This window comes from Limulus polyphemus, unplaced genomic scaffold, assembly GCF_000517525.1.
Source record: "Limulus polyphemus unplaced genomic scaffold, Limulus_polyphemus-2.1.2 Scaffold903, whole genome shotgun sequence".
In the NCBI taxonomy this organism is placed as follows: Eukaryota; Metazoa; Arthropoda; class Merostomata; order Xiphosura; family Limulidae; genus Limulus; species Limulus polyphemus.
Window position 1 is genome coordinate 209,827 of NW_013666513.1, and position 16,035 is coordinate 225,861.

The window sequence follows — 16,035 nt, forward strand, 5'->3', positions numbered from 1 at the left end:
CTAAAGGGTCTGTCTGTTTCTTTGTTTTGTAAAATACTGTATTTGGTCTACGTGTTATAAAGAGTATTTTCTTAAAATTGTGATATCTGTATGATCTATGTTAAAGTTTTCTTTATGATGTGAGTATTGTTATGTTCAATATTCATCAATAACGAGTATTTTTATTTTATTACATGTAATCATATGTTGGACTACATGCATAATCTTTGTTAAAAGGTATTTTGATTTCTAATATGAAAATTACGCATTGTTTATTATTGTGCCTTTATGATTAAGCTAATATTTGAACTTGTAATCTTGGTCAAATGATATTTTTGTGAAGTGACTATAAGAAACAGTATCTCTGTCAAAGGGTTGTGTCATCTGTGCTGCACGTAAGTATTTACAGGGACAAAAGAAAGTTATAGCATTCCTTGGCCAACATGTGTTTGTAAATTAAATTTGTTTTAAAGTTAAAATTAATGCTGACTTGAGGACAATCCTTAACTAGAGGAGAAAGGAAAAGAAAAATTCGTAGGCATACCATAAATTTTCTACTTTCTGATTTTAATATAGAAAATTTCCAAAAATTTTGTTTATTCTCGGTATGTGTAGTTTTATGTAACATGTAGTCAAGTCTGTCTGTGTTCTGATTCGTTCTTTGTAGATAACATCTGGTCTACCCATGGAAGATATTGCTGTAAAACTGCAATTTTGCAGGAAGGGTCGGCAGCAATACCCTCAAAAGGTAGGTTAGGTGGTGTCTCGAGGTTACACCTTCTCCTATGTTTTAATTGAAATGATCAGTCACGTGGGTAATGCTAATCACTCTGGGTAAGTCTGACATTATCAATTCAACTAAGTAACAGGAGATTTAGTCAATCGGAAACATAATCTCGAGTAAGTCAGACAGCTTCGAAATAAGTTTTGAGAAAGTATACCCAGCCAGTTCAAACCATCTCTCCAGTAAAAAAAAATGACCCAGCATGGCCAGGTGGTTAGGGCGCTCGACTCGCAATCAGAAGGTCGCGGGTTCGAATCCCCATCACACCAAACATGCTCGCCTTTTCAGCCGTGGGGGCGTTATAATGTTACGGTCAATCCCACTATTCGTTGTTAAAATAGTAGCCCAAGAGTTGGCGGTGGGTGGTGATGACTAGCTGCCTTCCCTCTAGTCTTACACTGCTAAATTAGGGACGGCTAGCGCAGATAGCCCTCGTGTAGCTTTGCGCGGAATTCAAACAAGTGAATAAATGTTTTTGGCATCCAAAAGTGCAGACTTCATACAACATTGCTTAATGTTGTGAGAATAAAGATTATTTCATTGTTTATTCTCTTATGCAAACTCTGTCATTTCTGGGAAATTTACAATTAGCTTACAATATATCTTGTTAAACCTTTCGTTATATAGCGGATCTGCCTTCTTTACTCTTTCAGGAAATCGTCTTTAACTAAAAGTACTGATTATTTTCACATGCATTGTCAAATTAATGCTTAGAATTTTAGATTACAAACAAATTGACGGTTTCAAAGTTCAGCTTTTTTTTCTATTGATTTTTTTTTTTTTAATATTAACTTCAAGTTCCCTTGTTTAAGCACGATTTGTTTGTTAGTCAGCTTGCAATATGTCGTTGGTCTTAGCATAAAATATATTAAATGAAAAGGAAATCGTTACATATATGTAAAGCAATTTATACTCTACAGATTTTAAAACTCATCTTTCCTGCTGAGATTTGGGCTAGGTGTGACCTAACCGTTAGCACAGTCTGACTGTGAATCATGAGGTTCATAGACTATTGCACAAATAGCCATTTCTGTAGCATTGCACGAAATTTCTGAAACAAACATGTTGAGATATACTAAAATATTTGTCACATCTGCTCTTGTTATTGAAAAACATATTATTTATTTTTATGTCGATATATATATATATATACACACACACACTAGCAGATGCTGTTAAAATAATTCAACAGTAAATCGAACTGGTGTATTTAAGTGTTTTACACTCACGAAAAAGAAACCTATCATTCTATAGGTATTTAAAGAACTTGTAACACTCCGCCGCAATTTAATTCTTCGTATTGTTAGCCGACACTGGGCAGCTTGTACATAATTGAATAGAGTTGTTTAAACATTTGTTTAACAACAAGTAAAAGCTTGGAATAGTCTGTTCTTTCATTGGGGTGTATATCTGTGAGCCAGAGTTTAAACAACTCTCTTCAATTTTGATATATACATTTTTGTACGGTTAACCATTCTGGAGATATAGAACAAATAGATATTTGGCTATTATATATGCACGCAGTTAACTAAAATACATCAGACACGCACACTCTTATATATCTGTGTCTGCAATGTCCTTTTTTAAATTAAACATGCTTAATAAGACCTAATTGCTATTTTTATGTTTTATATAAACCTCTGTGACCACGAAAAGTAAATTTCTGGGTTCTAGAGTAAAATGGCGTTTGCCTTGGTTAGAAGAGGGTTCACGATTCCAGCATTGATCAAATGTTTTATTCGTCCAAAAACAAAATTACTGGTTAGTTATCATTTATTTTGTTAGTTTTTTTTTTGTGGTAATGCATAAAATAATTTCTCCCTATAAAATTGAATACACACATGGCAGGTGGCATTTAATTATGAGATAAGTGAGGTTATGCAAATAAATCGTAACAAATTAGAAAGGTAGTGGCATAAGATGCAATCATATATTGCTTATTGGGCCATAAAGATCACACTTGTAACAATAGTGTATTACGTAGTACATACCAAGATTATTCATATAAACAACTGACAAGTCTCGCTGGGTCCTGTTGAATTAAGTTATATTTTGGTAAATCTTAAGCACGTTGTTATTGCTGTAACAGTGTAAGCCATATTTATAAATTATGCAACGTATAACATTGAAAGTTGTTCCAGTATTAAGTTTTTCCAGATTACTGTAGTAGTTCAAACAGATATTTGTTTTTCTTCTAGCTACGTTGTATTATTATTATTTGGATTTTTAACTTACAAGTTATATAATTCAAGAATCAAGTTGCACACAATTGAACTTTAGTCATAGAAGCTAGTGGAAGGGAACATTATGTGAATGAAGAAAGGGATCTTGGACTGTTGGTTGATCCAACCCTTAAGCCTTTGACTTTGAGATAGTGTTCTATTGAACTGAAAGGAGAAAAACTAATAAACTTTTGGAAATTTTGGGTTGTATATATATAAATATATTAGGATAGTGATTACAGTTTTATTAATGTTATTGATAAGGCTGAACTCTGGACAAGGTCTGTTATACAATAACAGTCTGAAATAACTAGATTTTTTAGTCAGGTACATTATATGTCTCATTTGGAGTATTGTGTTGGTATCTTTATCTTAGGAATGAGTGCATAATTGAAGAGTTCAGAGGACAGCAGCTACTAGAAATATGATGATTCTAAAGATAGATGGGTTGTTTTTATGAATAGACTAGGATGTCTTTTAAAGCAAAGGGGTCATGGGTGACATAGTTGAAGTATTCAAAATGTAAAAGAGTCATGTATAATGACAAACCATACATATCAAACTGACATGGAGATACATTACTGTTTCTCATCAGGACAGAAAAGAAAAGGGCTAAAACTAAGATATCTAGTAACTATTATGAAAATTTTTGAAAATTTATCATAGATAAATATATAATGCCATCTAAATTGTAATTTTTCACTATAATGTGTCATCAGGGTTTGTTGTGATCACACAAAAATATAAAATTTATAGACACAGAGTAATAACATCTGGTAAAAGTATCTAATACTATAAAACACAGTATGTATCTGTCTGTCTGTCTGTCTCTTGGTCACACACTGATGTCATAGCAACTTATGTAATTTAAGTAGTTTAGCTTCCTGTCAGTTAGAAGTCAGGAGTCTATGATTGATCGAAAATTAAAGATATGTTTGGACTAAAATAATAAAAAAAAAAATGCATCTTTTTCACAATTTGAAAACATCTTTGTTAAATCATCAAGTTACATCAGGATGGATGTAAATATACTTTAGTAAACATTTTATACAACATATTAAAAGCTTATCAAAGTTTTTAAAAAGTCTAACATTAGTTCGTAGAATAATATTATAAGATTAGTTATTGATAGTATTAAGTGTGGTAAGGTTTAGCAAAAAATGTACACAAGTTACAGTGTTAATTTATCTTTTTATCGAATATAAGACATACTTAATAAAGGCTTAAATAATGTTAGGACTAAGAAAAGTGGACTTGTAGATTTCAGTGTCTTCAATTATAATTCTTTTGTGTTACTCTAGAAATCCTGTATTTAAAGAAGTACTGTTGGAATATAGATACTAAATTGGCCACAAATGTTTTGTGGGTCTCTGCTGGTATATAATAGATATGAAAGTGCAAACATTCATAGAACTTTTATACAGTGGCTAATGCTATCTACCAATTCAGGAAATTACTGATGATGTGTATTCCTATGTTTACTTGCCACAACTACACATTTTTAATAAATTAAAAATTCCTATGAAGAAGATCTAGTCTCAGTTATGAGGTTAATTAACCTTCAAAAGGAGATTTTTACCATTTGACTTAAGACCATTGTTTAAGAGGTAACTAAAACACAGAGCCCATTATTTTCATTTTATTTAAATCTTATGATATTGTATCACACTGAAAATATCTTTATTGAAGACTTGATAATACAAGAAGTAAATTAATGTTAAGATATAAAAAAAAATTCTGAATAAAATACAAACGAAATAGTCACACCAGTTATCAGTAATAAGCATTGTATTAATTTATTTTTTAAGAACTGGTTATAAAGTTGGCATGCTTGTTAAGTCTCCTTTTTTGAAGTCTTAATCATGCCTTGCAAAAGAAAAATGTTGTATTTTATATATTGACTCTTTCACTTAAAATTATTTCCAGAACAACAGCAGGATCTTTTCTGCATTTAGTTAAGGGTGTATCAGATATGAAACTTCTTCCAATTTTCTTACAAACAGTAATGCTTATGCTGCAGTCCAGAATACTCTGCCTCATCATAATCATAATAATTGTTATCAGAATGTAGCAATTGGTTACAAGATAAAATAGGCAAACCAGGTAACGATAGTTGCAAGTGGACAATGCAACATACTAAGCCATTAACCATAAAAATATTATTGTAACTTATAATTATCATTATTTTTGTAAACACATGTTAGGATGACAATAATTAGTAACATTATTAAAGATTTTATCAAAAATATTGGATCGTGCCATCACCAGCTTTATATTTCAACTTCTTTCAAATATCTTACATAATTTTGTTTTTTGATATATATGTGGGTTTGTACATTTGACCTTAACAATTTATTTCTTATTCAAGTTTAGTAGTTGAAAATTAAATATCAAATGTAAAAATGTATAAACTTGGAAAACCATTATTATATTTTTCCTAAAGAATTAGATAGAAATGTATAAATAATTTACCAAATATAATTTTTTTGTTGATAAAGTAGGTTCCTTCGAAACTTTAGTAGAAAAGTTTATAAATGAGAAATATGTGTACTAAAATACTTTTATTCTTTTATTGGTACTTAAAAATAAATGTCATTGCAATGTTGATTTTGTTTTTCTTATAAAACTTATTAATACCTGAAATGTGTCATGTCAGTGCAGTATTCAGGTATACTGATGTCCTTCAGGTAATTATAAGTATAATAGAAACACAGACTCTAGATATGTTATGCGGGGTATTAAACTTAATATGGGCAAGAAAGAAAAACAACCAACAGAACAAATAAAACAATAACTTTATTCACAGTATTGTTTATGTTTTTACTTACTGGCTAGCTTTTTACTCATTAGAATTCAAAATGGCTACTGTGTGAGAACTGGAAAGAGAGAGAGTTACCAAAGTTTTATATATGGGACAAGGAAAAAGAAAAGAATAATGTAATAAAATACCTGTAAGTCAGACCAGAGTCAGTGGTATATCCTCAAAATGTTAGGTTACCTATGTCAATGAGAGAAACCCCAACTTATACAGGTCTCTGTATTATCACTTGTAATGGGTAAAACCCTTCTCTAGGAAGTCTGATACAGATAAGTATGAGTTCATGACTCTTGTATGTCTGGTTTACAAGGATGTCGTAACCACGTTCAGAAGACCTACATAAATGTTTAGAAAATTAATGAATAAGCCTTACTACATATATATTCTAAACTAGTTATGGAAGGGTGAAATTAGCAGGTATTTCAACTGTGACACCAACAAAAATTATTCAGTTAACCATTTCTTTCTCTACATTTAGTTTTGTCAATTTAGAACATATATTGGTATTTTTTTATTCATAGGATCCAAACTCAGTCTTTCTTAGCACATTACTTGGAAAACTATTTTGAAAGATTTATTTTTATTTTTTAATAATCTGATCTGTTATCTTATTGTCCTTTGAAATAAATAAATAAATAAAAAAAAGCTACCAGTCTTCTTCAGGGTTTCTGTTATTTAATTCTTCACAATATATTATATTGAAGTTCTTTTTTAACTGATTAAGAATTCAATATATATATTTTTTATTTTGTGCTTCAAGACTTTTGGAACAACATATACCTAAGTTTTACCTAATATGATATCTGTTTCAGAGTTTTTATTTTGTCCTGACCCTTTCATATTATGTGATCATACCTGCTTGCTCACTAAAGCTTATGAATGACACATTGTATATATATTTTTTATTCTGTTATATTGGAGCTTTTTTAAAATGTATAGATTTATCTGTTGTTGAGTATTATCTATTCATTTGAATAGATAATACAGGTTATATTTTTTCTAATGGCCGTGGAGGTATTGTATATGGATATACATATGTTATTTTTATTTATTTAGAAGGAAGGCTGCTGTCAGTATTCCTTTTATGCATCAAAAAACATCCCTGATGTTATGTACCCTATTCCAGCCAGTAGTTGCTTCTGCAAGATATCTAATTCAAGATCGTTTTATTTATCGACAGGTATATATATATTTTTATTGAATTAATTATTTTTTATCTTGCATTACTAATTTTATTGTATTATGTAAAATGTCCATATATCCATATGCCTGGGGTATGATGGTTTTACAGTAAGATGAAAAAATACAAATGGGAACAGATGAATGTAGTTTACCTTGATAGTTTTAAGTAACTCAAAATTGCAAGATTAGTCTTATGTAGTGAAAATGTGTAAGGAAAAGGGAGTGTTATTCACATTTCATATTTTTGTTTATCATTATGAACAGATTCTGATATGTGACATCTACATTGTTAGCTGGTTATATTAAAGTTGTTGATTGTTGTAAGACTAGGTTATATTGCTTTATTTTATTAAACAATAATATTTGTAAATTTTTAATGCTACTGTCAACAGTATTGGTTAGAATGTTTAATATACAAGTGTTTGTGTATTTGTTATTACTATATATTTTTTACCATAATAATTAATGTGCAAAATTAGCTTAGTATATAAGGATTTGGAACTATCTTAAATCTCTTAAGTTAGCCATATCTTGAGTACTCAGTTGATTAATATTATATATTAAATTAGATATATTCATTACTGGGTTAACTTGTAATTTGATCTATGCTTTGATCAGGAGTCAATACTAAATATTCATTCATCGAAACATAACAGACAAGTTACTCAAGTATAACTGCACTTGATTTCTTCAATCAATTTATATTTTCAGCAAGTTCCTGTCAGGTTAAGAAGTTCTGTAAGTTCAAGCAAAAAGTATTCATAAAAGTATTTAGTTTGAGAACAATAAAATATTTAATTTTGTTTTTTATTCTATTTCAAATAAAAATTTATTTAATGTAGTTATTTGCACTTAGACTCTGAATACTTCACTGGTAAGGTGATTTTCATTTGGAGTTTAAAAGTAGCATTTATTACCTTATAGTTTTCACATTTCACTTGCATAATCTCCAGAACATCCTAAACAAATATCAAAAGTTTTTGTGAAGTAAATGTTTATATTTTATTTTCCATTTTCTCTACCATACAACTAATTCTAGCTATTATCATAAATGTACAATGCAAGAACTGCTTAAAATTAAGAAATAGAACTCTTTTAACTCTTCATTGAATAATTTTAAAATATCTTCTTTGGGTCATGTGTGTAATTTTACATCTTCACCTTTTCACTTATAGTTTATTTTTAATGTTTTATTTTCCTTTCCTATTCTTTACCATTGATTATTTATGTTGACACACATCAATGGGTACTCATGGGTGATATAATTAATAACATTTTGAAGGTAACACATTGACATGCACAGAAAGGAGTTTAAAAAGTGCATCATTGTTAAAGGGTTAATCTTCCTTAAATTTACCACATCCACCTCATTGAAAAGAAACCCATTCCAAAGACCAACTACCATGTTAGAAAACTGTTAAAGTAACTGTAAAATTTATACTTTTCTCCTTGTCTTACCATTCTTTCCCATTACATATGAAAAAAAAGATTATACATCAGTACTATAAATTCTCTTAATAATTTTGAACACTGTAATGAAATCCCCTGTGACTATTCTTTCTTCAAGAGAAAAAAAAAATTCAGAGATATTAACCTGTACTCATATTATAAACTTTCCATCCAAGATATTTTAATAGCCCCCTGAACTCTTTCCAACAGTTTATTGACTTTTTTAAAGTAAGGAACCCAAGACTGAACACAATACTCCAAATGAAGCCTACTTCTCTATATAAAGTAACACAATGTACCTAAAAAAAGAAATACATAATTGTTTTACATATTAGCTTTATCTACTAATATTCATTGAGTGTCTCTAAAATATTTCACATAAGTTATCAACATAACTCTATTGTTTATAGTAGTTTCTTTCTAAGGGTGATGATTATTAAGTTAGTTTTGCTGAGTATCAGTTAGTACATTTCTCTTAGAAAAATTCTATTTCATTTTATAAAATTTGTTTTTGTCACACTTGAAATTAACATTATATAAATTCAAGGTTTTATTCTAATTATCTTAAAAATGGACAATTTTTTAAGCTAATCATGGAGAAGTGGTGCCATTTAAACTCTCGGACATTGGAGAGGGGATAGGAGAAGTGACTGTTAAAGAGTGGTGAGATTACTTTGCATAATTAAGGTTTGGAGTTTTGCTGTATGTTAATCAAGTAAAACAAATCTCATAAATTTTCTTTTTTTTTGTTTTGTAATTATGCTAATCATAACTGAAATTTAAAGTTTGACTTAAATAATACAATAATTGAATTCACATTTTAATTTCATGGAATTATTTTGTCAAGTTTCATATGTTTGGAAGTTTTAAAAAAATTACATTAATTTAAACATTGAAATTTTGTAACTGTTATCATTGAGAACAGGGATTAATAAATAGGTTTTGAGAGGGCCTTTGTTAATTCTTGATACCTATAAATTTTTCAAGTTTATCAAAATGAATTGAAAATCTTTTTACTTAGAAAGTACATAAATATTAAAAATATTTCAACTTAATTTTTAAAAAGAAAATTGAATTTTTTGAAGTTCGATAAATGGTTAATGAGATATTGGTAGTTAATTGGTAGTTAAAGTAGTTAATTTATATCTAAGTTCTTGTATAGTGTGTAAGCATATTATATTAAAATTGATTTTTGTTATTACTGTTCTAATAAAATTTCTCATTATTTTCCTAACAGTCACTATATTTTAAATTTTTTTGCAGGTTTGTCAAGGTTGGAGACAAAGTAAACCAATTTGATAGTATTTGTGAAGTACAAAGTGATAAAGCATCTGTTACCATATCTAGTCGCTATGATGGCATAATTACGAAGATTTATCATGAAGTTGATGACATTGCAAAGGTGGGATTGCCACTTGTTGATATAGAGCTTGATGGAGATACTACTGGTAAATGTTTTAATTGGTTTTGAACTTAGCTGTAATGTTTAGTGAAAAATTACTTCTGGATAAGATATATATGTTTATTATTATTTTCAGCTTTTCTTATTATTCACAAAGTATTTTATCCAACACTTTCAGCCATATTTTATGTAGTATTATTATCTAAAATAATTACTCATTGATTACTAGTATTGATTGATAAGTTACATTTAATAATGGAATCAAAGTCTTTAGTAATTTAATTTTTATATACTTATGGTACAGTGTGTGTGTGTTTTCAGGAAAATAATTTTCATACTAATGAATATTATATATAAAAATAAAGAAAAAATATATGATATGGCACCTTACCTCCTCTCACATAATAGCTATTCTCATTCAGTGTTTCCCTCTATATGCAAAATTGTTTCATGTGCCACAAGCCTTGAAACTCTCAGCTACCCCATGATCAATGTGGTTCACTGTGTCTTCACAAATAAATCATCATGTGATAACCCTCCACTAATAGGAGTGTGACACATCCTCCTGACTCCTCCCTCTATTCAGTTCTACCTAACCATCACTTCTTGTTAGGCAATAGTCTTGTGCAGACATTTTATTTATTGGGAATGTTTTATCTCTTTTTTTTTTAAATAGTGCTGTCAAGGTTTTACTAATTGTTTTTTCTACAGTTTCTTTACTATAGTTTATGGTCAAGAAAACTTACCTTTACTTAGTTTTTTTTTCTTGCTTTTCTCACAGTCAAATATGAACTCAGAATTTTGTGTCATGATGTTAGCTACAGTTAGCACTACTTTGAATGTCGTAATGTCCCTCATTGGGGTACCACTTTCTGCCTGTCACCATCCTTTAAACATTGGGTTGACTGTGACTTGATAAGTTATCTTTTTATACATGTTAATTTTGCTTACAGTGGCATGTCCTCTTTATGTCTAAGATCTCATTCAATGGTGAGGGTTGTTCGTCCAGGTATGCTACTTATTTATCCATTTCAAAAATCTGCACTGTACAGTTGACCAGAAGTCGTACCACGGTATATTATCTGCTGCCTTGTGACTCAGTCTCTCCATCTCCGTGCGATGGGTTCCAGAGGTTGAGGTTAATCCCACCAATCTTGATGTATACCCATGGCAAACAATGCACACTGTCAGGATTGGGTGTTCCACTAAATCGATAATAGTTTTCCTCGTGGTATTTTGCTTCATTCACATGTCTATTTCAAACTGTACTAATCCATGGGCTTTCATGGGTATAGCAAAAGGGGAGTGTTGCCCATCCCTGTTGTCACTTCAGTTGAAATCGGGGATGGTCTGCTTTTCAAAATAGGGTTTTCGTGATCACCCATTTTACTTTCTTCAGTGTTGGAATACCTCTGGACTCTCCACCACGTTTCTCCCCCAAATTTCTTCTAGTGGAGTATGAGAGTCCTTGCCACTTTCCAGTTCCTCGCCACTGGGGTGGTGGGCCATGGAGGCAAGTTGCTCCTGAACATGCTCACTTCCATTTGGTAGAGAGGAGGGTGGTGGTGTTCTGCCAGTGTAGATGGCATAGTTACTCCACTCATGCACTCCAGGCCCGGCATGGCCAGGTGGTTAGGGAGTTCGACTCGCAATCTGCATATTCGAATCCCAGTAACACCAAACATGCTAACTCTTTCAGCCATGGAGTGTTATAATGTGATGGTCCATCCCACTATTCGTTGGTAAAAGAGTAGCCGAAGAGTTGGCGGTGGTGACTATCTGCCTTCCCTTTAGTCTTACACTGCTAAATTATGGATGGCTTGCCCAGATAGCCCTCATGTAGCTTTGCACAAAATTCAAAACAAACAAACATGCACTCCACCTCTGTGCAGTGGGACGGTAGATGTGTGTCCATGTATTCTAGCTTCTATGCAGTGGGTCCCAGAGGTAGATGTGTGTCCATGTATTCTAGCTTCTGTGCAGTCCTGCCTGGGAGATGATGTTGCACATATATCACAATAGTATATTCCATGAATTCAAGTACATATGCTACGTTGCAGTTCACCTCTCCAATTGGGATCCCTTGTTCTACCATTGACAGGATGTAGATTCCCAGTTAGTAGTTTTGGATTAAAGCTGGACCTGTCAACATAAATCCTCACATGTATTGGGCATGATTCCTCATTCTTCCTCTGTCACAGGTTTTTGCCTCATGCTCTCTACCTATGTGCTGTGGGTCCCAGAGGTTGAGGTAGTGTGGATCCGGTTCAATTTTCTCCAGCTCTGTGGTTGCTCGAGGTGTCGGCAGGTCATCTGTGTGCTCCAGCTTATTTGTGGTCCTATCCAGAGGATGACATTGTGCAGGGCGATTGTTGTCTCTCTGACACTCCATCTCAGAGAGGTTCACTACCGGTCCAATTGGTTTCAGATTTGAAGTGAACCTCCACATTTTGTTGTTCAGATGTCAGGTTACCAGATAACTGTTGTTGGTTGTGGATTTGAACACCTATGCCCTGTTTAGTCGACTGGTATGGAATTTTTCTCCTTCCATTCTACTGAACTTGAGGTAAAGACAGTATGGATCCTCCTCCTACCACAGATTGGATTATGTATGCCTGATGCCACCGGGTTTTGGACTGGAGTTAACCTGTCGAGTACAGTCTGATACACCCTAGTCATTCTACACCAAAGAGCACATCTATTTTAGTTTTCACCACCATCTGATCTGTGGCTGGGGACCCTACATTCATTCTTATCCTGGACTAGTATTCTGGTGATTTCAATGGGATGTAGGGCTGGAGCTGCCCTGATTTTTTCTCTCATTTGCTGAATGTGCTCCTCCCAATTTCCACTAGTTTATGCAACACCTATTACCCCACTGGACGAAGAGTACATCTGGTACAGAAGTGGTGCAGTCTCCCGTGTATGCTCCTTTCCCAACAGGAGTTCACACTCCATGGGTGTTTTTTGGTGCTCTCAAAGGATGCTTATCTATATCCCTCACAATGGTCCCTCCATCTTTTCAATGTGGGATTTTAGCTATTATGTGAGAAGAGGTAAGGTACCATATCAGAAGTTATTATTTTCCTACACTGAAAATATATTTCAAATAGGTACTTATCTGTTTTCACACTTCCCACTCTTCCTCCCCACTTAAAACCATGCTTAATTTCTGCCTAATCTCAAAGCTATGGTTAGGTAGAATCAAATAGAGGGAGTCACATGCATCAGGAAGGTGTGTTGCAAACCTATTGGTGGATGATTGTTGTATGATGATTTTCATACAAAGACATAATAAACCACATAGATTGTAGGGTATGTGGGAGTTTCAAGGCTTGTGGAATACGACAACTTTTATATATAGAGGGCAGCACTGAACAAGAATAGCTATTATGTGAGGAAAGGTAAGTAGCTATTGGCAATTCTTTTCATTGTAGGAAAATAATATCTTATGACTTATAACATCTGATTGGCTAGGTTTTTGGAAACAGTTGTTGTTTGTGGTTGCTATAGCTGAAGTAACAGCAAGAGGAAAACTTAAACATATAAAATTTTGTACTGTTAAGAACCTACATTATAAGTAAACCATTTGTTTTTAATTTGTACTTTTTGGAATATGTAATTATGATAGTTTTATTGACCTAAATTTATTTCTATGCTCAGTAGCTGCTCTAGCTTTTTTGTCTGTGTATTCCAAAATGCATGTGCCAAACAACTGTTTGTATAAAATAAATTAATGGAATTTTGCGATTTTTCTGAGATAACACTTTTAACTATACGTAACTTCATGGCCTTTCAGCTTGAATAAAATTGAGGTCACCCTAAATCATATATTTATCTTGATTTATGCTTTGTCATGTGTCAGAAGATTAAATTATGTTTGAGGTTTCTTTATTCGCAAGTTTTTAGACAAGAAGTCATACATGTATGTATGATTTTCACTAGTTTTGTTGCAATATAGCTCAATGGGCATCAAATATATTATTCACTGCTGTTAAGAAATGCCAATCTCATGTTTTGAAGTGTTGGAACATATGCTTGAAGCATCTGTGTATTCAGTGCTATAAATTGATATATATCCAGACTAGATCTTGTTCAAAGTTGATAATAACTTGTGTTGTTCACCAGAAAAAAAAAAATGGCTGATTAAAATTTACGTATATTAAGTTTGATTTGTAACATGTAGAACAGTTTTTTTTTCATAGAAATTACATATGCATTATTTTTTAACTGATATTGAAAAGTATTACTTTAGTTAATAACTTGAAATACAAATGTATCAGGTTCAATTTATACAAGTTGTAAAACTGATTTACATTAAAATATTTTTTCATTTCTTAATAACTAGCTTTATTTTTTAACTTAAATTCAGGTTTTAGTAAGAAGTAAATACTGAGCTGCCACTTTTGAATTGTATAAGTTTTAGATTTCAATTACAAAACAAGTAACATTGTATCATGAATTTTTATTTTCAGTCATATTTAATCAAAAATCAATAAAAAAGTAAATAAAGGAAACCAAAATTTAAAAGGTTAACACTAACACAATGGAAAAATATCTTGATAGAACATTAATACCATGTTTTTCAAATGAAGCAACTTTACATGTTTAAAGTCAGAACTTGTACCTGTCTGCAGTAGTAAAGATTTTGATCACTTGCCTATAGTGGAATTGTTCAACGTTGAGCCCATTCATTGAAAGAATCAAGTTGTCATTGTGTTATTCAGCCATGTGGTTTATTTGCAAATCAAAAATGTGATTATGAACATTTAAAATAATTAAATTAAACAATGAAAGGAACTCGTTTTGAAAATATATTAAAAAAACAACAAAAAACGTTTCATAACAAATTTTTTGGGTGTTTTAAATATAAGAAAATGACTGAAAAACTAAGTTGAATTATTGAATTTATTTAAGCCAAAACTAGATTCTAGATTTAAGTATTTAGTAAGTTGATTCTAAAAGTTTTATACAATTTAGTTAAGCATTTCCATAGTCAAAAGGAAAAAAGTCAAGTGATATCAGCAATACCCTACTGGTCTTGATAGGGTTAAGATACTGCGTACTTTATTATTTTGTCTAGTGCACACAGAACAAGTTTTTTCTGTTGAGGACACAAATTTTTGTGTTAACACAAACACTTTATACTCTACTGATATTTTCTTTATAAGTATGGACAATTATCTGAGAAATTAGTTGTTATTAAGGATTTTTTAATTACTAGCTACACCTTAAACACAGAATGGCAAAAGTATTTGTTGTATGAGTATCAGTGGTGGCAAAAATCGTTCAAATCTTACAATTTTCAGAACCAGTAAACCAGAAAGATGAAGATATTGATATTGGTCCTTCCAGTCAAGGTCTTGATTCAGTCCTTGGCCAATCAGACAAAGTTTTAGCAACACCAGCTGTTAGAAGGCTTGCTATGGAACATAATGTAATTTGATTCCTTTACAATTCTGTAGTTTAAGTAATGAAAATAAATGTAATCTTTTTCTTTTGCAATTTTATATAATGAAAATACATGTAACTTGTATCCTTTGCAATTTTAGTGTATCTAGTGAAAATATTAGTTAATAAGTATACACTGAGTGGTCACAAGTAAATAGACACCTAATTTTTCATCATTTAACTGATTTATGATAACTAATTTGTGTTCACAGAGCACTATATAAATGAAAATGGTCCACACACTAATTATCTTGTGCTACAACATGCTTAGAACTCAAGGTTTTCTCGAATTGTCAGATTTTGTTAGAGGATAGTGGAATAAGTCAGCGACAAATTTCGCAGAATTTGGGAATTCCCGCTTTCAACAGTCAACAGAATCATCGTGCAGTTCAGGAAACACAGCAAAGAAACAACTGAGCAGTGTCCGGGTCATCCTGGTCCATCAGAGAGGACAAAAAGGGCTGTGAAAAGGAGCATCGAAATGGATCCCAGATTAACAACTGCAGAAGTGGCCAAAGTTGGTGGGATGAGCCCGAAATCTGTTCAACGGATTCTCCACAGATTGGGTTATCGGGTTATCGTTGCAGAGCAGCTAGACGGAAGCCCTTATTTAGACCTGCCAACATAGTCAGACGAAAGAAGTGGGTAAGTGATATGATGACCAAGCCTCTGGACTTTTGGAAGACCGTATTGTTCTCAGACGATTAAAGATTCGCTCAATATTCGGACAGTGGAAGGATATGGATCT

General features: G+C 31.8%; 1 protein-coding gene across 2 annotated transcripts in view; it reads left to right on the forward strand.

Annotated features, from left to right (window-relative positions):
* The first annotated feature begins 2,413 nt into the window (after positions 1 to 2,413).
* The window catches only part of LOC106461136 (lipoamide acyltransferase component of branched-chain alpha-keto acid dehydrogenase complex, mitochondrial-like), a 21,439-nt gene continuing 7,817 nt past the window's right edge, over positions 2,414 to 16,035 (forward strand). Inside the window, exons 1-5 of one of the 2 annotated variants that reach the window (XM_013920924.2) lie at positions 2,414 to 2,524; positions 6,860 to 6,983; positions 9,022 to 9,097; positions 9,698 to 9,882; positions 15,146 to 15,273. In XM_013920924.2, coding sequence (XP_013776378.1) covers positions 2,444 to 2,524; positions 6,860 to 6,983; positions 9,022 to 9,097; positions 9,698 to 9,882; positions 15,146 to 15,273 — 594 coding nt within the window. In that variant the 5' untranslated portion in view covers positions 2,414 to 2,443. Of the gene's footprint in view, positions 2,525 to 2,722; positions 2,804 to 6,859; positions 6,984 to 9,021; positions 9,098 to 9,697; positions 9,883 to 15,145; positions 15,274 to 16,035 lie in introns of those variants that run through there. The other variant, XM_022388007.1, reaches the window with a different exon arrangement.